At 38.6% G+C, this 27,355-nt stretch overlaps 1 protein-coding gene across 1 annotated transcript in view; it reads left to right on the forward strand.

Moving 5' to 3' along the window:
* Positions 1 to 7,830: 7,830 nt before the first annotated feature.
* Positions 7,831 to 27,355, forward strand: part of LOC121873309 (centromere protein F-like) — a 145,070-nt gene continuing 125,545 nt past the window's right edge. The window contains exons 1-9 of the mRNA XM_042376814.1: positions 7,831 to 7,888; positions 9,732 to 9,847; positions 10,618 to 10,701; positions 13,374 to 13,551; positions 15,437 to 15,534; positions 20,709 to 20,895; positions 21,065 to 21,217; positions 24,888 to 25,066; positions 26,492 to 26,654. Coding sequence (XP_042232748.1) covers positions 9,764 to 9,847; positions 10,618 to 10,701; positions 13,374 to 13,551; positions 15,437 to 15,534; positions 20,709 to 20,895; positions 21,065 to 21,217; positions 24,888 to 25,066; positions 26,492 to 26,654 — 1,126 coding nt within the window. The 5' untranslated portion in view covers positions 7,831 to 7,888; positions 9,732 to 9,763. The remainder of the gene's footprint in view (positions 7,889 to 9,731; positions 9,848 to 10,617; positions 10,702 to 13,373; positions 13,552 to 15,436; positions 15,535 to 20,708; positions 20,896 to 21,064; positions 21,218 to 24,887; positions 25,067 to 26,491; positions 26,655 to 27,355) is intronic.

Here is a 27,355-nt window from a genome sequence, read left to right on the forward strand (position 1 = left end):
CCTGCTCTTGACGTGGACCCTGCTCCTGATGAGGGTCCTGCATCCCCGCCCTAATGACACCAGATACTCCACCCGGCGCCCCTGAGGACTTTGCACCTGCCGCGAGAGAAGCACCACATTCCTCGCCTGTACAACCTTCTCTTATCCACAACCCTCCTTCTCCTTCTGCTTCTCCCACAGATCTCGTGTCCCTAGATGGAGTCGTCACCCTTTGCGGCCGAGTGATTCACACCCCCGCCCGTTATTGTTATGTCTCATATGTGGAATACAACCATGCCAACAATAGGTTTCCTGCAGCGCTCGGAGGGGAGGGGAGCATTGTAGTGGATACTCTCCCCTACACCTGCCACTGCCGTTAGTCGCTGAGCAGCCGATCCCCCATCAAGTTTCTCTGACAAGCCTAGTGTTTGACTGCGCGGGGTTGGCCACCAGCGACGCTCACTTCCGGCCACCAGCAACGTTTACTTCCGGCGGACCTTCTATATAAGCTCCTAGCCTCGCCATGAAATTCATTCTACCAAGAGCTCTGCAACACACAACACCTCCTCTAAAGAAGCTCCTGCACAGCAACTCCTCTACCAGGCAGCAACTTCCCAGCACCAGACTGTTTTGTATATAATATATTTATATAGAGAAAACGCCATAGCTGAGTTTCCCTTCTCACCTCCATCCTAGTGCGATCTAACATCACGTTAACCCAATAACATACTTTATGTGGCGCCCATGGTATATCTAAATCACCTATTTTCACTCCAAAGTAGGCAAAGTATGCATTTTTCACGAATGCGGTTATTTCTTGTCATTGCTTATGCACATCAAAGCACCCACATATGTAGCAGAATACGTTTGGATTTTTCAAACATCCACGAGAAGACATATTTACAACAGCAATAGTAACCTAGTAGAGCAAAACAAGGAGATTTAACATTACATCCACGAGGAAAGGAAACAACTTGGTTAGGTAATTCAATAAAAGATTTTTCTCACGATTTGTAATAGGAGCTCTATACACAGCACCAGTCATGAAATTTACATTGTCAACAAGGGAAATAAGAGAATTCCTCACTAATATAACCACACCTCTACCAGGTTCATTCTGCACACCATCGAATTTACTATTTAACTTTCACTAAAAAAACTGATGGACTCTTATGTTTACCAGTAAACTAAATTTTAAAAACTAAATTAATTAATTGTGTTAACAGAGTTTACTAGCCTATTATACCACTTATGCACTGGACTGGTATTTATTTATTTCCCTTTATTATCTATGTTTTATAATATTTCTGGCTTCACTGCATTTTCACTGCCAACAACTCAATTAATTAATTGAATTATTATACATCAAAACGCAGGGAAGTCGAATACAGTATAATGCTACTATTAGTCGCCACTCACCAGCTCTGCTCACCACGGAATCTCAGAGCGTTCTGCCGGGAGTGCCGTACGATATGTTGGGCAAACACTTCATTTTTACCTAGATTTCACTTTTAACTTACTGTAGCAGTAAATAGTGAAGACTAGGTAAAAATTAAGTGTTTGCCCATTTCCGCCTGTTATATATGGGGTTCAAAATGCTCAGAATAGGGAGATCTAATTGTTTATAACTTTCGGGTGTGCTGTCCTAAAGTAAAATATATATATATATATATATATATACCTAAGGGTAACACTCACAACATCCTGACCTTAAGGTAACACTCACTAAACTGTATTAATATAATATCATCCACACAACATTCTGACCTTATGGTAACACTCACTAAACTGTATTAAAATAATGATTTAAGCAATACCAAACGTATAAGCACGTACGTGTCATAGGAATGCATGGCCATCATCTAAGCAGAACTGACTTCAACTGAGACAAACTGAGGAGCAACACCAACCGACTGATGTCCGCCGCTGTCCGAATAAGTCGTATGTCTGGCACTTCAATTTTACCTAGCGCTTCACTGTTAACCGCTACACCGGGCAGGTTTCTGCAAAAGTTCTTCAATTTCTGAAGCAAGTGAAGCGTCTTCAAAAGCTCAAGAAAAGACATAAGCACCTGCTTGACACAGCTGCTGGAGGTGTGTGGTCACAAATCCTGGAGTATGTTGGCAATAATGAAAATACAGATACAAGTATATCACAACTTGTCTTGACACTTGAGCGCGTGCACCTCACGAAAGACTAGAGGGGACAAGAAGCTTTCTTTACGACCGCAAACATTGTATGGTGAGACATGACACGAAATCGTAGTGTGTACCTGTGACAAGTGCATAGGATGCCGTGGGGCAGTGTATTGGAACCGGTGTTGTTTGTTAGTGTAATAAGTAATATTCCAGATGCAGATCATTCCCCCTATCATATGTCTACAACCAACGTTAAGCTACTCAGGTAAATTAAAAACCTTTGGAACTGTGAAGCTCTATATCGCCTTCAAGAGTAACTATGAATAAATGCTAAGATTTATCGTTACGAAATGCAGGAGGATACACCTTGGTCGTACCAACAGTAGGAAAGCATATCACATGCCCCGACTTGAAGTAGGCACTTCATTAACTGAAACCAAATATAAAAAGTATCAAGGTGCTTCTTTTGACAATGAACTGAAGTTCACGGATCATTGTGAGAAGGCGAATCTTTCTATTAAATTGGTATGACTTACGGGAAGATTTTTACACAGATGTTCCTTCTTTCATAAGGCTTTTCAGACGTGTGGTGCTCCCCACTTAAAGTACTGTAACTTTCCTTGTGTCCGAAATACGCCAAAGACTGCCAATTGATTGAAAATATCCAATGGAAAGCCAACAAACTAGTACAAACTTCCGCACCTCATGTCAGAATCCAAAGTTTCGATACTTCCCCACCCCCGGCTGGGTGTTCGCTGAGGTAAGGCTAAGGCTGGGTGATCGGACGCAGACATTCCACCACCACAACACTCCGAGGCTCATAGCACACGAGCATGGAAGGAAATTTTTACGAATTTTGACATGACTTGCACCTGCATAACAAAATTTTATTCATAACATTGTTGGCACACTTAACAATAGCAAGTTAGGAGTGATGCATGAGAAACTTTTGCTGTTCTCGACCCCGGTTTTATGCCGGGGCGCTCCTGCTTAACACAATTGCTCAAGATATTGGATGTTTGGACCCATATTCTGGAACGGGGTGGTAATATCGACAGTGTACCCCACGAAAGGCTGAAAATCAAACTGGAAGCGTATGGAATTCGAGGAAATGTCCTAGCGTGGATAGAAGACTTTCTACATGACCGCAAGCAGTGTGTGGTGATTAATGGCACGAAATCATCAACCGTACCTGTCACAAGCGGGGTACCACAGGGCAGTGTATATGGCCCGCTGTTGTTTGTTTCATAAATGACATGCCTGACGTTGTACACTCCTCCATACAAATGTTTGCCGATGACGCCAGGTTATTTCGGGAAATCAAGAACCAAGCGGACTGTGAGGAGCTGCAGAAGGACCTCTGTGGGCTTCAAGAATGGTCGAAGAAATGGCTGCTGAGATTCAATGTCACGAAGTGTAAGAGGATGCACCTGGAGCGTACCAACGGTAAGGAGGCGTATCATGTGTCCCAACGGGATGAAGAAACTGCACTATTTGAGACTGAATGTGTGAAGGACCTAGGTGTGTATGTTGACAATAAGCTGAAGTTCTCGGGCCATTGCGAGAAGAAGGTAAATCAGGCAAATAAATTATTGGGTCTTATAAGAAGGTCGTTCAGATATCTAGACGGTCCGTCCCTCGTAACGATCTTCAAGAGTGAAGTGCTTCCCCATCTGGAGCACTGGTCCCCGAGATATGCTAGGGACTGTCAGTTGGTTGAAAATGTTCAAAGGAGGGCCACCAGACTGGTGCCTGCCCTTCGACACCTCAACTACCCTGAGAGATTGGAGCGCCTGAACTTGCCTAGTTTATACTGCAGACGGGCAAGGGGTGACCTAATTGAGGTGTATAAGCATCTCAAGGGGCACTACTCAGCCGAGTGTCCTCTTAGAGCTGGCGGACGCTCGCCCCACAAAGGGTCACAGCTCAAGATGGAAGAAGACGCAAGTCCAGAAAACTGTGAGGGCAAACTTTTTCGGAGTGAGAGTTGTGAACTCTCAGAACAATCTACCAGAAAGTGTTGTGACGGCACCGAGTGTGAGCTCTTTCAAGACAAGACTTGACCAACACTGGAGCGGGTTCAGGTACATTCAGGAGCCGGTGCATGCCCAGTACTTGCCAACAGTGCGTAATAGAGATGTGACCGATTGCCCAAGCGGCTAACGAGCCGATCAGTGGTGAAGTGGGTAAAAGTAAAAAAGATAAACATCACGTGTTGACGAAATTCGGCCGCGGGCCACCCTTTAAAAAATGCTGCCCTGATGATTCATGTGTAATAATTATGAGGACTCGCATCTAGTCGTTCCAAGCCAGTGTTTTGGGACCGGGCAAAGTTTTTCATGCTCCAATCTTGTTATGTGTAGCAACAATGTTTTGACTGAATTTGTTATGCAAGTTCATGCCATGTCAAAGTTCGTAATAAGTTCCTTCCTGTGCTCGTGCGCTATGAGTCTCGGAGTGTTGTGGTGAGGGAATGTGAACCTCACCATCGTAGTGCCTTGTTACCACATTGCTGAACTAGTCTGCGTCCTATCACCCAGCCTTACCTCAACCCTGGCCTAGGCGAACACCCAGCCAGGGGGGTGTTGAAACTTTAGATTGTGACTGTTACACGAGGTGCAGGGGGGTTTGCTGACTTCCGTAATGATCCATACATCACCTGATGCGCCGGGAGGGTTGGTATGCGTGCCTGTATCATCTGTATGGCAAAGGTTTCCATCTACCTATGGTAGGGCAACAGATATGTGAGGACACCCTCAGGCAACGAAAGCAGGGCTACAACCATAATACAGGACCAATCGCATATTCCACTATCCCTCGTCCGTGGTGACTTATTGTTTCGCACATAATCCACGTGGTACTTTTTTTTTGCTGTGTACACATTTTTTTTAGGCTATTAAGCTTAAAATATTGAGCAAAATTATACCATAATTGTCCGCCAAATTAGCAACAGTCAAGGTCCAAACATTAACCGGTAAATCAAGTAACTAAACTAGTAGGTCTTAAAAGAAGGTCGTTTAGACATCTACTGTATATGGTCCGTCCTCCTCGTAACGCTATTCAAGAGTGATGTGCTTCCCCATCTAGTCTCCGATATATGCGTGAGACTGTCAGTTGATAGAAATTGTTTAAAGGAGGGCCACCAGACTGGTGCCTTCACTATGGCACCTCATGTATCCAGAGAGATTAGAACAACTGCAATTGCCTAGCTTATATTATAGACGGGCAAGGGGTGACCTAATTAAAGTTTATAAACTTCTCAGAGAGGACTACTCAGTCGAGTGTCCATACCTGGAGCTGGCGAACACCTTCCCCACGAGGGGTCACAGTTAAAGGTTGAAGAAGCCACTAGTCCAGAAAACTGAGGGCAAAGTTTTCCCTAGCCGTCTAACGTATCTCGGGGACCAGGCAGGGTGACAGTACACCAGGCGGGGTAACAGTACTCCAGGCGGAGAAGCACTTCACTCTTATAAGACCTAATAATTTAGTTGCTTGATTCACCTTCTTCTCACAATGGCCCGAGAACTTCAGTTCATTGGCAACATACACACCCAGGTCCTCTTCGCATTCAGTCTCTAGTAATGCAGTTTTTTCGTCCCATTGGGACATATGATACGCCTCCTTATACCTCTTGACATTGAATCTTAGCTGGCATTTCTTCGTCCATTCTTGAAGCTCACAGAGATATTTCTGCAGCTCTTCACAGTCTGCTTGGTTCTTAATTACCCTAAATAACTTTGCATCTTCTGCAAGCATTTGTATGGAGGAGTGTATAGCTTCTGACATGTCATTAATGAAGCAAACAACAGTGGTCCCAATACACTGCCCTGTGGTATCCCGCTTGACACGGGTACATATGACGATTTCGTGCCAACAATCACCACGCACCACACATTGCTTGCGATCATAGAGAAAGTGTCTAATCCACGCTAGGACATTTACCCGAATCCTGTACCTTTCCAGTTTTATTTTCAGCCTTTCATAGGGTACAATGTCGAAAACCTTGGCAGAATCTAAGTATACATATTGTCGATATTGTAACCCTGTTCCAGAATTTGGGTCCAAACATCCAGTACCTTGCGTAATTGTGTTAAGCAGGAGCGTCCCGGCATAAAACCGTGTTGGCAGTCATTTGCAAGGTTGTTTCGTTGTAGATGTTCCATAATGCTGGTCAGGCTCACTGGTCAATAATTATTCGTGAGTGTCGATCGCCCTTATTGAAAATAGAATTCACATAAGCCATTTTCCAATCACTGGAGCCCTTTTGCTCGTCCAGGCATTTACGGAACAGGTTCTTCAGGGGATCAGCAAGCTCGTTGCACAACTCGCTTAGCAGAAGGGTTGTTCGCATTCTCCCTTGTGAACACCGAGGAAAAGAGACTGTTCAATGCCTCTGCTTTGTCCTGGTCAGAAACTGCGTAACTACCATCTTCAAGCCTCAAGGTCCAAGACTTCTCGCGTTTTTAATTTCGACTTTGCAGAGCGGTAAAACGCCTTTGGTTTTTACTTAACCTCGCTTGCAATCACTGTCTGGAACTCCTGTTCAGCCTTTCTACACTCTGACTTTGCTTGGTTCCTGGATCTAGCATATTGTACATCCTCTTTCTTGCTTCTCGTTTGTCCTAACCCACGTCTCGAATTTCTGGGTTTTCTTAAGTTTGTCGACCACCGCATGGTTCATGTGTCGCGGTCTCCTTGTATTCCTGGAGGCACTGGGTATATATTTCTTGATCAAATGGTTCAGTACAATATCGAGACCAAAGACCGAACCCAGATTAATTCCATTTAATGTTTGAATTTTAATGAAATTAGAATGATCAGATTAGGGTCTGTCATTTGTATTACAATAGTAGGCAGTACGCATGACTTAAATCTATTGCACTCACTTCACTTTCGTTCAGTTTATCAACTGTTTTTTCCATTGTTTTGGTGGATTGGGGAGGGGGAAGGGGGAGGGGGGAGGGTGGGGTAACGCCCGGAGTTTTAATCATCTTCCGTAGACGGGGTCGTCGTGTTTACACTACAATCGTTAAAAAAAAAATCACGAATGACACTGCACTACAGTTGTTGACAGGGAGGTGTTGCCCCCTCCTCTACATCTAAGAATAGAGCGGAACTTATGCATTAAAATATGAATGTTCGAAGGTGTCAAGCTGTCACAGAGGAAAAAAAAATGATGGGACGCCGTTCACTCTAAAAAAAAAGTGAGGGAACGCTGTTCCGGGTTTTCCCTCACGTTCCCTTTCCACAACATCACTGCTTATGTTTAGTGTTACCTAATTTTGCTCACTGTAGGCTTAAGTTTTTGAGTGGTTTCAAGATATTTTGATAGATTTTCCCTATGTATTCTGTGCAAAAGTATAGAGCCTTGGGGTCGATTGGTGTGATGAATGAAATGCATAAGCATGAATACCAAATTATAATATGAGCGTACAAACATCGCTCATTTGAATCTCTCATGCAGCAACGACGGGCAGGCACTCAGGCATGCCAACAATATTTGTAGTTTTACAAATCGAAAAATCTGTTTTATGCATTCTGTTTAACGTGAAGTGCGAAAGAATAATAATAATTCAATATTTTTGGAAAAAAAGACATAATTTGTTTCTTTCTAATTTTCGCTTAAATTGACGATAAACAATTGTAGAACACTATGATGTTGGTTATCCTGTTTAAACCGACCAATCAGCACAGAGTTTGCTATGTTTGGATTTTTGAATCGTGTTTGTATGTGTGTGTTGTACAAGTGTCTGGACTAAATCTTAAATTTCGTGAGTATATACAAGTCTTTCAAGTACAATTATTAAAATAACAAATGTCTGAATATGTTTTTTGTGTATTAAAGGTTTCCGTATTGAAAAAAATAAACGTTATCACGGGTTATCGGGTAAAGTTTAATATATTTTCTCGGGAGATTTAAACTACTGTACTAGGGCAACGCTCCCACCCAACACAGTCTTTGTTTTGTAGCAAGTATTTGTGGTTTTGTTTTTTATAACGATATGCTTATCTTTATTGTGGCTTGAGTATTTTTAAGTCTGGTAAAATTTTCTTTTAGAATCAATCTGCTTGTTAGTATTTGACCATTGAAAGTGTAATTGTTGCCCAGGATGTCATTATTGACCATTGAAAGTAGCTGTTGCCCAGGGTGTCATTAATGTTTTAAATGTAACTTTGAAGTACTAATTACTGTAAATAATGGTATTAAAACAGCCAGTTAACTCCAGCAATGTATTGTAAGTTGAGAAATACCATCTTAGTGTATACAGACATTTGTCACTCAACATCCGGACACTCTCATGAGATACTAGAACGATGCAAAACACGAAAATTAATGGACAGAACCTAACAGAACCTGACCTAACAAACTTAACCCATGAAACCTACTTAACCTTATGTTACTTCCCAGCATATAATGCAGAAAAAAATATTTTGATATCTGGTACCAATGGAAGCAGCCCTCTTGAAGTGGTGTCAAAGTCTGAGATCTCAATTATCCCTTTGCTGATAATCCACATGCTCAAAAGTCTAGATTATATTGTTAACACGGTTAGCAACAGAAAAAAGTAATGGAATTGAACCAAAATTTTCTGAGACGAATATCATGCCCCTGAACTTGAAAAGGTATTATTATCGTTTCGGTCATCCCTGTACAGTATTTAGATATCTAACCTAACCTAAAATTCCTCAGATGACCGAAATTAAAATAATACCCATGAACATGGAAGCGAGAATATTTATGGTAAAAATGAGACTTGATTTAAGTGTCATATGATCAGTTTTTTGCTGTGTTTTTACCTGCAATTTCCCTCATTCTTCATGTCCTGCCCACTACAGGTGATTTATGATTGTAGAATCTATGATCATCTAGGTAGAGAAAAAGGAAAAAAAAATAATGAAAATAAAAAAGTTGTATCGATTTTTATTACTTAATATCCAAATTACAACTGTGGAAAATATGAATGAAATACCGGTACTGTACTATGCGTATGAAGTAACTGGATGGAGACGCCAGTCCCTTTAACATGAAATATTCCAGGACTAAAGATTTTGATGATCATAGTCATTACCAAATGGCAGAGATGATGTTTGAACTTAAAAGCTGTTCAGAATCATCTTATATACACATGAGTGAGAGCATCTAACCATTGTATACCATCAGTGATGTGTTCGACTATGACTACAAACCTAAATACCTTAACCTAACTAGATTGTAATCGAGATTGTTAGCTTTAAGTTAGGTAGGTTAGGCTAGTTTGGTTCAGTTCACATATGGTCAAATGTAAAAAGTAATCAGATGTTTTTATTTGGCTGCACATTTATTGTGATTCTAAGTATAACTCATAAGATCAAATACATCTGTCTGTTATGTGATTATAAAAACTAAAGCCTATATCATAAAACTTGATTGTTTTTTTTTTAAATATTGGGTAGTAATTGTTGGTGTCCTGTCCATCTCTTTTACTGAGACTTATTTTCATTCGTTTAATGTTAGATATTCATTATTTTATTATTTGGGGGTAGGTAACTTTAAGTTCTAAATACAGTTTAAAAAATAATTGATACAATATGTGTAATGCATTAATTAAGTATTATTGAACCCTTTCTTTTAAGGTTACTCAGTGAAATGATTGTTTGATGCAGTCATGAGTTGGTTTGGGTCAGCCTCAGAATGGAAGCAGGGGCTCAGTTCTTCAGCCCTGAGCAAAGTTGAAGAACTAGAGAACCAGGTGAGTCATTGCCTAGGGAATAAATCAATTTGAGTTCAACTGTACCAGTATTTATTGTGTATACCGTACTGTTGGATATAAATGGATTTTTTGGTGTGTGCATGTATGGTTTTCCCTTATGAGTATCATGATGCTCCTCAGTGTTGTGAGTACTAATGTACAATATTGTAACCCTTGGAAGTAGCTCCTGATTGATTGCATTAATTGTTGAATACAGTATATAGGCACCTTTGCACTTAAAACTTAACCCATTGAGAATTTTCTTGTAGGCTCCATGTTTAAAAATATTTAAGATGTCTTTGGTGACACATTAACATAAGGTTCATCCACTTAATTGATACTGTACTTTAAGAAGTTGCAAGTTAGTGTTTAGCATTTGCTGACGTCACGTTCGAGCTACTATATCACAAAACTGGTTTTTAGAAGAAAAAAATGCTTCTTTTTTGTGCACAAAGCTAAGATTTTTTCCCAAATTGTTGGAACCTTGTTTGGTTGCTTGTTTCTTAATTTTTTTTCATGAATTTCATAAATTTCAGTACTGTACAAGTAGTTGGGCATATTTTTCCTAGATAGTGTACAGCACATGTTTACAACTGTTTATAAAACATTAATATAACATGCTGGTTCATCCAACATGACAATACTTGTGACAAATTATTTTCCTAATTAATTTATTTTGACTACCTGAGCATACATTTATTGTCTCTTGGTACAAAGTTCTTCATTGTATAACCCCTGTGGTCTTATTGATGTTTGTCTCTTATTTTCAGGTGGAACGAATGAAACGTGAAAGGACACAGAAACAGAATCAGTTAGACACTCTTCAGCAATCTTTAGACAACCAGAAAAGAAAGGTAAGCCATTGGAACTGTCCTAGAACCAATTAAGGACGAGCAGAAAGTAATACAGGTAGTCTCCTAGTTACGTAAGGGTTATGTTCCTGGACCCTAATTCCTTAAATTAGGTTACATTAAAACACAACCCTGTCCATACAAAATAACCATAATATCCCATACATAACAAATAATGTAAATACTGTACTGTAAATAAAGGGATGTAAAGCAATATAAAGTATGTAGTACACCACGTACTGTAATGTATAAAATTAAATTTTAATTACAGATATTTGTGATGCCTATACAGGAGTGCTTCAATTTATGAAAGGGATTAGTTCTTGAAACACTTTTTGTTAATAAGTTTTTCGTAAATCTAAGCCATTTTCCCGATTTACTACCATTATATAAAGAGAGATATGTTCCTATGAAAAAGAAAATGTCCCCTAAATGTAAAAGTACACAATTTTAAGCAATTTTTGTGGGAATAATACTTATAAGCATATGTATTAATCCTAATTACATTAATAAAGCAGTACAGTACAGTACAGTATCAAATTTTTTAATCCATATTAGAATGTATTCTACTTACAGACAACTGTAGGTGATTGGTGTGGGTTCTATGAAACACTCAAAGAGAAATTAATGGAACATTCCTGGCTATCATCAAGATTATTGGGTGTGACTTCACTTTCAAATTCCTCCCCCTGTTGTGTGGGGCCTGAGTTGTGGTCATTGCCATGTTCTTGTTGGTATGTGTGTGACTGAAGCATAGATTCATCAATTTCTTCCTCCATATTAACATAATTGAAGTACAGTAATCCTTTATAAATTTCTTCCTCTTATTTGGTGGTCTGTTAGCCATACTTTTAAATCAATATACATACAGTAGCACCTCCATATGACATACTGTATTATCTGTTTATGTACTGTACTCTATAGCAACTCTATATAAGCAAAGAAATGCTACCCCCACGCTACATTGCACTACATTGCACTGCTTGCTATCCATGTTTCGCACAGGATGCTATCAGATGTCTTTGTCAGCAACTCGGCACCTTCCAATGCTACAAAAAATACCGTAATTTTTTTTTTGTAAGAGCTGGGTTTTCGTTTGTATACAATACGTATACCGAAGCGCTGGAACAAAAGGTAATTTTGTATTAGCGAATTTTTGTAAATTGAAGTTTCATAAATTGAATCACCCCTGTATTGGGATCATGTTCGTAAGTATGGGAGTTCGTAAGCCGGGCATTCGTAATTTGAGGACTACCTGTATCTTCTTATTAATCAAAACGTACCTTGCAGAATTACTTTTCCTCTAGGTTATACTACTTAATGTTTTAAATATTGGATATGAAGTGTGTGTGTGTATGTGTGCACTTGTGCATGTTTGAATGCATGGATAAAGGTTAGATAATAAACATAATTTTCTATTAACATGTTGGTAAGTTGCTGATTTCTACTTATTACTGTTTCATTTAAGACAATGTAAATTTTCAATATATGTCAGCTTTCGTTTGTGTGAAGCAGTTTGTGTAATGTGAAAATGGGGTAATTTTTTGATAGTGTAAAAAATATGTTGGATAATGGTAACAATGAAATAATAAGCACAGGCAGAAGTAAGATCAAGTTATGATAAGCTTCTAAGTGGGACTAAACTGCACTGTCCTGTATTGTACTGTTCTCATTAATGGGACCCAGAGATGCAAATTTATCATTTTTATCAAGTCTTCAGCAGAAATAGTAGAATATGAAATTTACTAATCCCTAAACAACTAAAAAAAGATTTCAACACTGGCATATACTGGGTACAGTTCAGTACCTGTACTAGGCTCTGTTCACCTGAAATTCGTTGTTAATGTTGTACAGTATAAATTTAGCACGAGAAACAATGCAACACCATTAGTCATTTTTGGTACTGTACTGTACAGTACTGGAATAGGTGCACATCTAAGTAATACTAAATTTATTACATGCAACTACAGTATTTCTTTTATGGAATCATAATAAATCACATGACTTGGTCAAGCATTACCTCCAACTCATTGTTGCAGTCCAGTACTTCCACTGTTCTGCAGGTAATTGATGTATATAAGATCATCCCCTTTCTCTCATTTTGCTCCGTTTCACGCATGTCCCACTGCCCCTCTCAGTTCTGTCCCTGTTTTAGCTCCTCACCCTTGTTTGCCATATTTCACCAACCACTTACAGTAACAGTTTAGTAAAGGCAGTATGTGCAATACATGTCATTGTCAGTGTGTAATATTTAACAAGTGTGAAGTGACGTAACCAAAAAGTTTAAAACTCCTTGGCAACTTAGTTTTGTCAGTCAACTGGTTTGGTTTCTGGACAATTGTTCACTCCAGACTCTTCACCATTTGATTATATTGATTAGATTGAATTGTAAACCTAACATAGCCAAACTATCCCAATGTTTTGTTTTACTAAACTCAGTGTATATAGTATATCATTTACTGCTGGTCAACTCATTTACGAGACGATAACTAAACGGCCAATTAGTGATATCTTGTTGCTCCTGTGTTATTTTGGTCTTCCCAGGCAAGTGGATATATGTGAATTTGCATCTCTGGATCCTTATTGTACCCTAAGAATTTGTAATAATGTACTTTTTTTTTGACAATCTAAATAATTTTGTTGTTTTGAAGTATAGTCAACTTATTTTTCAACAGACTGATGAGGGTACCAAGGAAAAGCAAGTACTACAGAAAGAGATAGAACAATTAGCTCGTAGCTGTGAACAACTCCAGCTTCAATTGCAGAAGGGTCAATATGACCATGTCACCTCAAGCATCACACTCCTGCCTCCTCGCCAACCTGCAGTTATAGATTCTCTTTCAACTCATACAGGTGACATTATCCTCTTCAGGCATTCTGGCACCATACGCTGAAGCCTCTACTCTCTTGCTGATTTCTTATGATCCTGCTCATATTTCTACTGGTCTTGGAACTCAGCTTGCAGACAAATCAGTCTGTTAATAGCATGCCTTTTAAAATTCACAGTGATTGTGTTACCTGCAGGGCCAGATTAACCATAAGGCTAATAAGGCTGTAGCCTTAGGCCCTCAAGCAGCCACCACACACGGCTGACTCATTGTTTTTTAATGGAGAGAGCGCCCCGTCCCCATTGTGATGACTGCCTGGTCCCATTGACTGTTCGACACCTCCTAGTGGAGTGCCCCAGTCTTAGAGATCTTCGTTGTAAGCACCTCTTCGGGTGGGGGGGGGATGGGTTCTATGCTATTTATTAATGATGTTTTTTTTCCTTTCATTATTTGTTTTAAGCCTTCTAAGCTTTTAGTTTAATTCGGCATCATATGGCCTAATTTGTGTTTCCTAAACTCAAATCTTTGTCACAAGTTCACAGCTTCACAAGATTGTTAAGTAAATGACTTTTGTTATGTTTATTAAGGCTATATAGTTAATGCACACTAGATTAAATACCCCCTTTTTATGCATATAATATATGGTGGTTCATATATATGCCCAAGCCTGCTGATATCGTGAGCTTGTGATTGGTTGGTACGATTTGAAAGCGTAAATGTGATTGGCCAGTTGGCCTGAACGAAGAAATATTCTACAATATTTACATTCGAGTTGTAATGGTGTTACAACATCACAAAATGATTTTGAGTATGGGTTATTTACAATGTGAGTAGTTTGTAAGGTAATGTATTGTAAGTTAGTTACATGGTCGCCAACATTGCAATTTACAAGGTGTAGTTTTTTCTTGATTGTCAGTTTTACTCAGAGAGTACTTCATTGTTAGTGAATAGAAAGACAAGTACAGTACAGTACATCATACCTCTTCTGTATTCTTCCCTTCTTTTCTCCTACATGTAAGTGCTTGTTAAGGCAACCCACATCTGCTGTTCCACATATATTCTTTTAACCTTTTGCCAGTTTTAGCCAGAGGTAAATTCATCATCCATACAGTTATACGTTGTCGACTTTGTGATTTCTGAACCCTAACTAGAGTTTTTTTATTCCACTGATGAACATGATCTTGCATATGTACTTGTCTTTAGGGAGAAAAGTTCCATAAGGATTTTAAATTAACTTTTTGCTAGATATAAAATTAAATATTTTAGAGTGTTACTAGTTTTCATTCACTGACGAGCATATGATAGATTTCTTGGCCCAAGGGAAAGATAGATCCTTCTTAATTTTTGGGTTATTGTTAAAGGTCTAGATTCATCATCATCAACAATGTTTTATAGTCGCTCTCCACGCTTGCGTAGATTACCCGCGATTACCTGATGGCAGCTTTCCATGCTGCACTGTCTCTTGCAGCTTCTCTTGTCAGATTCTTAACTCTAATGGAATTTTGTACATCCCTCTCCCCATATCATTCTTGACGTACTCCTGGTTTTCCTCCTCTCTACTTTTAGACTCGTGCATCTCTTGACCCAATTGGTCTCATATATTTTCTCCACATGCCCAGATCATCTCAACCTACCTCTGTTGTGAAGGCAACTGAGGATTCTTCAAGCAAATGCATAGAATGTTTAAGTAAATTATTCAAATGTTGTTACAGTTTCAAACACCTAAAGATGTGGTCAGTTATTGTGTGAAATCTCTACTGTATATAGGATTTTTAGATATAGGATGGCATTCAAAAGTTTTTTATACAGTAATAATGTACTTGTTTTCTGCTGATAAACTTTTCTTTTATGGGATAGTAAACTACTGACATTATATATGAAACTAGACTAAATAGTTCCTTTTTTCCCAGGGGAAGAGATGGATAGCTTGCGAAAAAAGGTGGATGAGTTGTTGTGTGAGAATAAGGACCTACAATCCAAATTATCAGAGCAAAAGATGCTTCACCAGGTAATTTTTAATAAGATACTTGTTACTTTATGATTTTTACATTTTCAGCAACAATGCCTAATTTTTTTTAGATAGCTCTTGGGTTTATGGTGGCAAACTGTTTGGGTTCCCTTGCTATGCTCAGTACCTTTCTTTAAACATATTACGTACTGTACCTAGATATGACAATACTGTACATCCCCAAATTCTTGGTAAAATTTTTACTGGGCACAAACCACCTACACACTGTGCTTACCAAAGAAAACTGCATGAAAGTAAAGTGGAGCAACCTGACATACTGTAGGCGGGTTCAGAGTTGGAAGTCTGAATATTTGTACAGTACAGTACTGTGCAGGGAAGATCAAGTGAAATTGTTGAGACATTGAGATGTAGAAAGGTGGATGTCTGTTTTATACAGGTACAAGAAACTAGAATGGAAATGAGTTCCGGATCAACAGGGTAAATTACTGGTAAAAATGACAAGTACCAAATCTTAGCTAATGGACAATGATTTTGGGTCAGGTGGTGTATTCTCTCAAGGCGCATGACATCACTCTCTCCTCCTGCATCAGGGGGATGCATCCCGCAGCTTCTCTCGCTCATTTTGCTTTTTTTGTGTGTAAGTGAAATACTTTTTTCTTTATCTATTTGTATTCGTGCCATCCTTTTGTGAATCTACACAATGGCATCCAAGCATAGTAGTGATCCCTCTGCTATCACCAAGAGACCCCGCAATCCTGTGATACAGTAATTGAAACCAAGTTTGAGAAAATCAAGCATCATGAATGGGGAAAGCCCAATGTAAGATCCTGTAATGTACAAGTACTGTACCAAATTTATTCTGTATACTTAGTCTATTTAATTTACAGTATATATTTTTTTTTTATATAATACCTAAACACTCAGTGCACCATGACATGATGTATGCATTACCAATAAAAAATCAAGTTCTGTAATTATGACTGACACATGAGATTTTGGTGAGTCACTCCTTGAACTGTTCTCTCATGGTATTTCAACACTCATTACTGTAGATATATGGCAACCCCTCTTAGCACAAGGTCTGCAAGGCTTGAGCACATCAGTAGTCTCCCAGCAGTCAAACAGGATTGTGCTGTGCACTTTCCATTTCCCACTGTCCTTCACACACATACTCCTGCCCTCCATTGTGCAGTAATATTGCTTGTAGTGCTGGTATTTATTAGTTTTTATAATTTATTTTTTATTTCTTCAAAATTTCATTGATTCAAATTTGTAACCATTTGTGTGTGAACTGCTGGGGATGGATTTTTTTTATTCCAAAATCACTTACAGCTAAACTGTAACAAAATTCAAAAGGCATCATAACATACCTAGACACTTGTACTAGGCAATGGAATAATGAAACAAGAAAAATATTTAAAAGTACATGTACAGGTTGGACCCCACTAATTCGGCACCCGATAATCTGGCAGCTTCGATAGTTCGGGATGGTGTCATGGCTCACTTCTAGTGGCTGTTTCCACTATTTTCCTTTAAATATTGCTCCCCAAAATATGCCTCCTAAGAGACCAGCAAGCAGTGGAAGTGGTTGTAATGCAGCAAAACGTAAGCTTGTGACATTAACTGTTCTAGAAAAGATGTCTTTGTTGAAGATACAGTAGAACGTCGATATAACATGAGATACATTCCAAGAGAGGTCGCTTTAAACTGAATTCACACTAAATTAGTGTTGTTTCAATGGAATAATTTAGTGTGGTACTTGAGAGAAACACAAAATACTAAATAGACTGAGAGTCTACCCAGATGCACCTCAGCCCATCTCCTAGAATAAACAGAACATTGTTTTTTGTTGTATATTATGTTAAAACAAACACTCATAAATCAACACAGCTAAAATTATGGGACGTGAAATGGTTGTTTACTAGTGATCAGCTGATGGGGGGGGGGTGAGGTGATATGTTTGACAATTGATGCCAAGTTCTAGTGCTTAATATTTATTTATCTGTCCTTAAGAATGACTTTAAGTTTTTCTCTTATAAAATGTCACAACTGACATGTTCTAATTAATTTTATTACAAAGGGCAAAATTTTTTATCTCTTGTGCAAAATATATGACATTTATAGGTATTCAAATTATTCGCTGTCTTGCAAGGATTCTAGCAATGCAAATTATATTCTAACTTTAGTCTGTGATATTATATAAGATAAAAACTGTAAGCCTATAGCTACACAACCCTGGCTGGGAAGATGGGGGAGGGCAGTGACACGTTTTGACAGTTGGGGGCCGCTCCCCGACTTACGACGGGGTTAGAGACCCAAATCCAGGTCGTAAGTCGAAAATGCAAAGAAAATACATAGAAAATCTAAAATGGGTATCTCTTTTTCTTCTCAGCACCACAAAACTCTCACTTTTAAGCTTGCCAGCCATTTTAAAAGGAATTACAAACGAAAATTTCGTCAGTACACAGCGCGATCACTGACGCCGGGACTCAAAAATACGTAATTTGAAAAAATTTTGGTACGACTGAGGCGGTCATATGTCCGGGTGGTCGTAAGTCGAGGAGTGGCTGTGTTTGTTTATTTATGTCCTTTGGATTGAGTTTTTGTTTTTTGTTTATAAAATGTCACAGAATTGACCGGGGAGAATATAATTTACATTGCTGGAATTCTTATAAGATAGTGATTAATTTGAATATAATCATGTTATAGTTTGCACTATAAAATTTTTTAGTAATCATTTAGTACATTATTTTGAGTACATGTACAGTACAGTTTTGCCCTTAGGACAGCATAGCGTGCCAAGAGAAACATTAGGCGCGAATTTTAAAAATTGATGCACCAGATTGACTTGCACAAAATAGGAAAGATTTGCTTTAAATTGAAACATTGTCCTTGATTGTTGGTGTAGCTTTAAATTAATGATCTTAAATTAAATCGCTTTAAATCGACGTTCTACTGTATTAGACAGTAATAGTATATTTTACGCATTATAGATAAATTATCTATGAATAATAAATTATTTATGAGTAATCAGGATAGAATAATTAGTGATAGCTCCGTTAGCCTGAACAATTGGTGCAGAGCACTTCTGGGAATGAGAGATTTCTGGATAATGAGACGACTCTCAAAGCCGGAAAAATATCCCTCAATTCCGGAGTTTTCCGGTTAACGAGAAGATGTTCTCGGAAGTTCCATAAATTGCCCATTACATCATCTCTCGAACCCAGAAAAACATTCCCCATCCTTGGAATTTTCTGGGTAGGGGGTACTGGAAAATGTTTTCAGAATTTCCGGAAGTTGCACTTCACGTCACTGTCACTCTATTACAGTGGTCCCTCGGTTAACGAGCACAATCTGTTCTAGAAGGTTGCTTGTTAACTGAAAAACTCGTTAACCGAAACCATTGTTTCAATGGGTTTTTGGGTAATTGGTTTCAGCTCACCGAAAATTGCCTAAATTCAACAAAAATGGTAGAAAAGTACACTTACTTTGAGGTGTGTATGTAGAAGGCTCCTGGATGATGATGATGGGAATTAGAATGGGGGTGGAGAAGGGAGAAGAGAAGGCATTGGGGTAGAAGAGAAGTCACCCCATGGCGCCATTTCACCCATAAAATTTTAGTTCTCTTGGTGCAATTCAAGATTATTTTCTTTAAATCAACACTGCACTGCATTATATATTGTCAATATGTAAAATAATTTCAAAATGACCAATAATTTGCTTGCAAAAACAGAAAAAAAGCATTTAGCTGAAGAGTCTCAAGCAAGATGTTACCTCCACTGAAAAGATACAAAGACTGACGCCTGTATGGTGTGTTGAGAGACTGGATGGCATGCATAAAACTAGTTTCATTACCTTCAATTATGTTCAATAATTGTTAAAATGAGTAAAAAATTTAATATTAAACTTTTAAAATTATTGAATAGTATAAACTTCTTGATATTTGCTAAAATGGTAAGGAATTTAAGCCCTAGAACCGATTACTGTATTGGCGGACTAATACTACAGCTGGTGGACCGCCATATGCAAGCGAAATCATGTTCAGGTTGGCTCGTAAGAAACTCGTAAATCAAGGGATTGCTCGTTAACCGAAGTTAAGAATCTTATGGAAGGTAACTCGTTCACCGAGGCGCTTGTTAACCGAGGGACCACTGTACTTGCAATTGTTCGATTATAATCGTCAAGTACTTTATCATTAGCTCTGGGTCATTTCCTTGCCTCACAGTGCGGTACTTAGCTTGAACAAGGTGTTTGAATATAGTTTTAGTGGGGGTACAGGTTGTGTGCACTTGTGAGGATGATGAGGGGTCAGGCAGGTGAGGTAAGCCACCCTGGGATGGCTGAGAAGCCTCATGAGCAACACTTTTTTTATTTTTAGCCACAACAACATGCCAACCAGTTCCTTTTGCACTAGGACTGCTTGTTGAAGGGCCAGACACACTGTCACTTATGCGAGGGAAATTGTGCAGGAAATATTTCAAATTTATCACTACCATAATTTTCCAATATACAGTAGACTCGCAACTTATGCGAGGATTACGTTCCTGGGGTCTCATGTAAAGTCAGAAATACACCTAAATCGCCCTAAAAAAACTATGTGTGTGTGTGTGTGTGTGTGTGTGCGAGCGTGCTCGCGTGCGCTCTAAAACTCATAAATCACTACTGTAATGTGATAGTACAGGTGATTAATTTTTATCTCTTGTGCAAAATATATGACATTTATATTCAAATTATTCACTGTCTTGCAAGGATTCTAGCAATGTAATTTATATTCTGCTAACTTTAGACTGTGCCATTTTATGTCAAGTTTAGTCACTTTTATTGGCCTCCAGAACCTAACCCTATATTCCCCATTGATTACATGTAATTATATATCGCGATTTAGTATGCAGGTATAGCGGACATCCTTGGACCCTATCTCGCGATATATCCCAATCCTACTGTATAGAGTTCAGAAGAAAGCATAAAATTTTAAATTAATTTTTTTTAACTTCATACATAAATTTGTGTGTGAAAACCCTAAAATGATAATGGCAATGAGTGGCCTATGGTAAGATTAAATCTTCGAGTGAGTGGATGTCAACAATAAAGAGAGTTGTTTGTTTTTGTTTCTGGTTCTGGCCTCCCTGCAGTGTGGCAAGAGAGGGGCTAAAAATGATTTGAAATATATTTCATATGTACAGTAGATTACCATATAAACATTCTCTCCACAGTGCATTGATGTCTGTGTAACTTCTACTTCTGCTGCTGTGGGAGACAGTGACAGAGATTTCTGGGGTAACTCTAGTGAGAGGAGTAACAAGTGGAGTCAACGTACTCCAAATAAAACACCAAAAAAGGCTTTGGAGACAAGTGAGGAAAACCCATTTAAAACTCCTTATCAGACTCTCCAAAGTAAAGGTACATATTAATTTTATTTAAGACTTTTTTATAGACATGCTCCAGAATTTCCTTATTTCTCCCATCCACTTTGAATTTTTTTATAAGTTCTGTACTGTACAGTATCATCACATTGGAAAATATTTTGAAAAGTTTGTTTGAATTCACTCACTGCTGTTCTTTTGACCAGGTCTTGGAAAGAGTGAGGGAAACCTGTTCAAAACACCAAAAAAGCACCACTCAACTTCATCTCTGCTAACTATTCCCCCAGTTCCAGGACCCAATGACGAGTACACTAAGCAGTTGGAGAATATGATTGACCAGTATAAGAAGGAAATAGAAAGTAAGTAGCTAATTGATTTTATTGGATTCTAGAGAAAAATGTTCAGGAATAGTGGATGATGTTTTCTTACAAATTAATAATAGCCTTTCATATAGATTATGCTATAAGTGAATCAAGGAAGAAAATATTCTTGTTGTTCTCTTTGTAATATCTTTTATGTTTGCAATGGCTTGCTATAGGCCTGTCACAGAGCTGAATTGTTATGCTCTGACAATATTGGTGAAATATCTTACTGAACAGCTTATCCTGAGCAAACATGGATCTCTCAATTCTTAAAAGAATGGGGTGCACCCTTGGTAAGGAGAAATACTGACATTTCACCAAATCCACTGATCTTTATAGAAAATGGGACTTGAAGTTTTCATCATTTTGCTGCTAGTCTGCACAGATATTGGACTATGAAGAATGCACTCCATGGGCCATATAAGTGCCTTTGTTATTGGTTTTTAGGATGGAAAAGTCGATTTTCACAGTGTATAAGTATGTGCATGCATGCATGTCATGAACATGATAGCCTCCTGTCATGGTGTTAATTATTCTTGATTGAGAAAACTAATGACCTGAAGGCATACCCCAAAAAACATTGGTAAGAAGGATATAATGTACACAATAAGAGTAAACATAAAACAGTCACTGGTGTGAAGAACTTATCATACCTTCAAAATATGCATGAATAAAGATAAATAATTTAAGAGTATAATCAGCAATTTTATCAATGGATTTATAATTATGAGGGAGGTTGGTAATGGTGCTGTAGACAGTATATTAACATGGATTGCTCTGTGGCACTTCATCCCCTCTTGAAGTTAGGCAAGCATCTCCTGTGATGCCTGTTACTACAGGTATAAATAACAGTACCATCTTAACCCTTAAGCCCTGGGTTAGGGTGCTGCTGGCAGTACCCCTCATGCGGAGTTAAATCGAGAAAAAAATCAACATTTAGAAAATTATTAAAAAAAAAATGGCGCAAAAATGGGCGGACGTTCTGGAACATCACCCGGGGCCTAAGGGCTAAGCAACACCACTACTACCACTGCCACAGATAGCACAAACACGACAGGTAATACCACTATCACATGGAACACCACCACCATAGGTAAGTACTGTACTGTACTACCACCACACGTAACCACGTAACACCTTCATCACAGGTACATTTACCACCACCAGCAAACAAGCAAGCAGCGATGTGTCCTAATATTATGTATTAAGTAAACTCTCACTTTAACGCTTGCCAGCCATTTAAAGGTAATTACAAACAAAAATTTTGTCAGTACACAGCACGATCACTAACGTTGGGACTCGAAAATACGTAATGTGAAAAATATTTTATACGACCATGGCCGTCGTATGTCCGGGTTGTCGTAAGTCAAATATGTCGTAAGTCAAGGAGAGACTGTAATTATTAGATGTTTTAATTGTCTGTATGTTGGCTTGGCGAGTTATTGCTAGGCATTAACATACCTAGGTAAGAAGGTAGACGTCGCATTCTGGACTACAGTATTGTATATCACAAAGCTGGTTTTTTCTAAAAACCAGTTTTTGTGTGTTACGAGTTGGGGATTTAGAATATAGTTATACGTCTACCCAGATCCCAACAGGTAACAACAACAAAAAAACAAAGACAATCGGACTATAAAAGGGTAGACAAAGAATGCGAGTTTTCGTTGTGTATAATAAAGTACCATAAATCCCTAAACAAAATATTCAGCTTATAAATTACCCTTAACCAAACTTAACCTAAACATTAACAGTATATACATATTAATACAACATAAACCATTTTGAAGCAAGTGGACGTGGGGGAGGCAATACAAGATACAAGTACTTAAGTGAGGAGCTGAGATGGCTGACGAGTAAGGCTGAGTATTGTAGAAGACGGTAGGTAGTCACTGCGCCGTAGGTTTAGAGGATAGATGATCCTGTGGTCACTTCCCAGAGCCAAGTGCTCTCTCCTCGAATTGGAGCTCACAAAGAAGACTTGGAGGAAGTGACGCAACAACCAGGATATGGAGAAGGGAAACCCCGGAGTGTTAACTAAGACGAGTCATACTCGTGTCTCGTCCCTAGATGGCGTTGCTCGTGGTGCTGGGTAGGTAGATCAGGACAATAGATGGCGTGATTCGTAGTGCTGGGTAGGTAGATCATGACAATTGGTGGAGAGGTTCGTAACATGTGATATAGCTCGAATGCGACGTTCAGCAATGCTACCTAGGTATGTTAATTCCTAGCCAATTCGCCAGGCTAACATACAGGCAATTAAAACATCTGAGTAGCTTGGTGTTTTTTGTCATAAAGTGAGCCAGTGTCTTGTCAGGAGCAGGCAAAATACAGAACAACAAAGGACTGGAACTCATTCCCATTTGCTCATTGTTAAATTTACCTCTGACAACGAAGTTTCTGAGACCAAAGTGGAGTTTGTGAACATACCGACGTCGTTACCAGAGGTATACCTATACTGTAAAGCAGTGATTTTCAACCTTTTTCATCTCACGGCACAGTGAGCCAGGCACTAAAATGGTCGGGGCACACCATCAGTATTTGAGGATAGATTTGATCGGCGGATCTACACTGCAGAATTAAGGAGAGAATTTAAAACCGCCATTTGGTCTTTTATTGAACAACACCTTTGTTTATTTATTGCATCATTCAAAAAAAGGAGTTTAATGCGCTCCATAAAAGTACTAGTACAGCAGAAGTCCAAAAATCCGGACTGCTTGGGGATTGGGTCGGTCCGGATTTTCGGATTTTCCGGATTCTTAGGCAGTACTTTTAAAATTCAAATTTAAGGAGGAATAAAGAAGAGATGAACAGGTACATTTTGATAGTTTATTCATTAGGAAATATAGCATGCTTCATTTATCAAAACGAGCAGTTTTAAAGAAGAAGCCGTGAATTCTAAAATTTTATTCTTTGCCATTTTTATATCATAAATTGTAGACTTCCCAATGTCGTATGTTTCCATTAGATCAGTATTGCTCACACCACGTTCTAGTTTCTTAATTATTTCAAGTTTTCACTCAATTTCAATGTGTTCTTCTTTCTCTTCAGACAACAAAGTTTATCTACTTTTGGAGCCATTATTATGGGCTTGTACAGTACTCTGTAAATGGAAAGAGTAGGACTCAAAATTACATACGTTGTCACAGTTTGATTGCTCGTTTTAAAGTGGTGACTGCATGGTCGCTTGTTGTCGTTATGCAGCTGTGGCACTCACGCATGCGCACATACACTCAAAAGCCCGCTAAATTAAAAAAATAAAATAAACGAATAAATTTAGTTTTCGAAAAGTCCGGATTCTCGGGTGGTCTGGATCTCTGGCATCCGGATTTTTGGACTTTTACTGTAATGTCAAAACGTATCCAAATGCTATTTAAACTCCCGCGGCACACCTACGGATGCTTCGCGGCACACTAATGTGCCGCGGCACATTGGTTGAAAATCGCTGCTGTAGAGAATTACAAAGGAAATTAATACCTCATAAGGGAGATTAGGAATGATGGCCATTCCTGCATATAAGTCAAATTAATTTTGCCCGGGAAATATTCATCTCGCCTGTAAAGGGATATTGTATGGAGTGATGGCTCTTCTTGATTCTGTTGAACTATGCAATTAGTACTAAGGAGGTCATTACTGAAAAATCCTCATTATAGTAAATTTCTCTTTACAGGTCTTAAATCGTCAAGTTCATCCTCACCTGATACGAGTAAGTTACAGCAGGAGGTAACAGCCATGCGGACAGCAATAGATAAAGCAAATACTGAATTTGCTGTTCAAGAGAAAGCTCTTAAAGCTGCAAATGAACAGTTGTCCACATTTAAGTCTGCTGCAGAGGAAGCAGCTGGCAAGGTATTTAGGCTCTTTTATCTATGCATTTAGCCAAATGTATAAGGGTTTCTTGATCTTTGTTTTCATAAGACTATCTACCTACCTATCTTTCTGTCTGTCTGGTTATCTATCTATCTGTCCTGTATTGTATTGTCTTATTTATTTGTGTGTGTGTGTGTGTGTGTGTGTGTGTGTGTGTGTGTATGTTAGTGTTGTGCCATAATCACAAAAGTGTAAAATTACCAACTCAGAGGATGGGGAGGTATTTGTTGCACCCCATGTGTTTTATAAAAAAAAAAAAAAATAATTAAGTGATTTTTATTCGCATAGGATTTGTTGTGGAAATATTTTGAAAATACATTAACACTTTTTTGGGCAAGGAGGGGGGGGGGGGGCGGTTAGTTGAATTTTAGGGAAAACTTTTGAGATGTACTGTATTACGTTAACCATTGTTTTCTAAAGTTATTATTGATTTAAAATCCTTAGGGACTTTGGGAATCCAACCAAATAAAATATGCACGATTTACTATACAATGTATACTGATTGGTTTGGTTAGAGTATTTGTCTGTGTCTGTATGATTGTGCACACGCTGGTTTTCACAGTTTTCATTGCATCTTTAAAGTAATTACATTAGTAGTTGGCTTAGGCCTAAAATAGACACTGTACTTTTCAGATCATTTTTGGGATAATGTCAGGGATGAAGGTCATCCTATTGTATCAAGCTTCTACAGTTACTGTATTAATTAATGAATGTAAAATATTCAATGTTGGAAGGAATCACATTTTACTAGCGACCTCTGGTCTCATGGCCATTTTATTTCCTGTGACTGGCTAAGGTTAACTCAAAGGACATTGGAAGCTACCACACTAGCATCAACAGTTCATGCCAAATTTACATGCTGTTGGATGTGGCAGTAAGTTAGCATTGAACATTTTGGTTAACATCAGACGAAGGTTAACAGAAAAAGTCATATTCCTAGACTAGCATGCACATTGATTAAGCACTGTTGAAAATACAGTACAGTATAGTCACAGCTGCCCTTGCTAGGTCAAAATTAGTCAAAGAGGTCACTGAAAAATTATCTCGCCAGCTTCCACACTTATGAACTGATCTTTATAAAACTTTTCACAGCTGAAGGGGACTGCCTTTGTTAGTTGGCCACCTTATCTCTAACTCCTTTACTCCACTGAACATCTGTAGTACTGTATGTCAAAGGTCAATGAAAGTTACTATACTGGTCTCCACAATTATGATCTGATCTTTGTGAATTCATTGTCAGTTGACTTCAGCATTAGTTCAGCACTGTGCTTTTCAGTGCAATATCTCAAGAATTTTGTGGTCTAAGATCACCATAAAGGTTTCTCTGGACAAAATTTCCATAGGATAACAGGAGAGGCAAAAAGTTCAGGAATATAACAATATACAGTATATGAACTTTTTCAGTTGGAGAAATCTGAGCAGCGTCTACGAGCAGTCCAAAATGAGTTGGACTGTCAGAGGCACAACAGTGAGGCTGCTCGCAAGAACTTGGAGGACAAGTTCAAAGGATCTGAACGAGAACTGAATGCAGACATTACCCAAGCACAGAATGACATGATGAACATGGGTAAGAGAAAAATTTGCTATTTTATAACTAGAACTAAAGTAGTGTGAAGAAAGGAAATATCAAAAGGAAGGAAGACCCTACAAAACGTGAAAGACTGTACACAAAATATTGGAATGAAATGTTTGATATGTTAATGCAAATTGATTATGATGAGTAATTGTATTAGTAGTTACATTTGATGTGTGTGAAATATTCACCAAGTGTAATTTATAAGTTCACCAATTTTAGGCTTGGGAATTAAGTCTTTAGATGAGCGAACAAAGTTCAGTCTGGGTGTTACTAGGTTGTGTACAAGTAGGTCATTCCTTTCTATTATGGTGCAATGAATATTTAGCTGCTTTTACACTCATTTAATTTTTCTCTAGTAATTCGGGGAGCTTCAGGTTTGTTTTTGACTGACCATTACCTTCATTTTTATCTGGCACAGTAGTTACAACCTATAAATATTCATATACGTATCCCATTATCCTTGTTTGAATGAGAAACAACATCCCTCTCTGGGTATCATTCCCATTGGAGCTAGCTTGCTGAGCCTCTGAAGATCCTGTTTTGTAAATGCCTGGATGAGCAAAGGGTCCTCAGTGATTGGAAAATGGCTTATGTGAGTCCTATCTTCAAGAAGGGCGATCGCCGCTCCACAAATAACTATAGACCAGTGAGCCTGATTAGCATAGTATGTGAAGTACGTGAGAGCAATATAA

Source organism: Homarus americanus, unplaced genomic scaffold (assembly GCF_018991925.1).
Source record: "Homarus americanus isolate GMGI-L3 unplaced genomic scaffold, GMGI_Hamer_2.0 scaffold32929, whole genome shotgun sequence".
Taxonomy (NCBI): Eukaryota; Metazoa; Arthropoda; class Malacostraca; order Decapoda; family Nephropidae; genus Homarus; species Homarus americanus.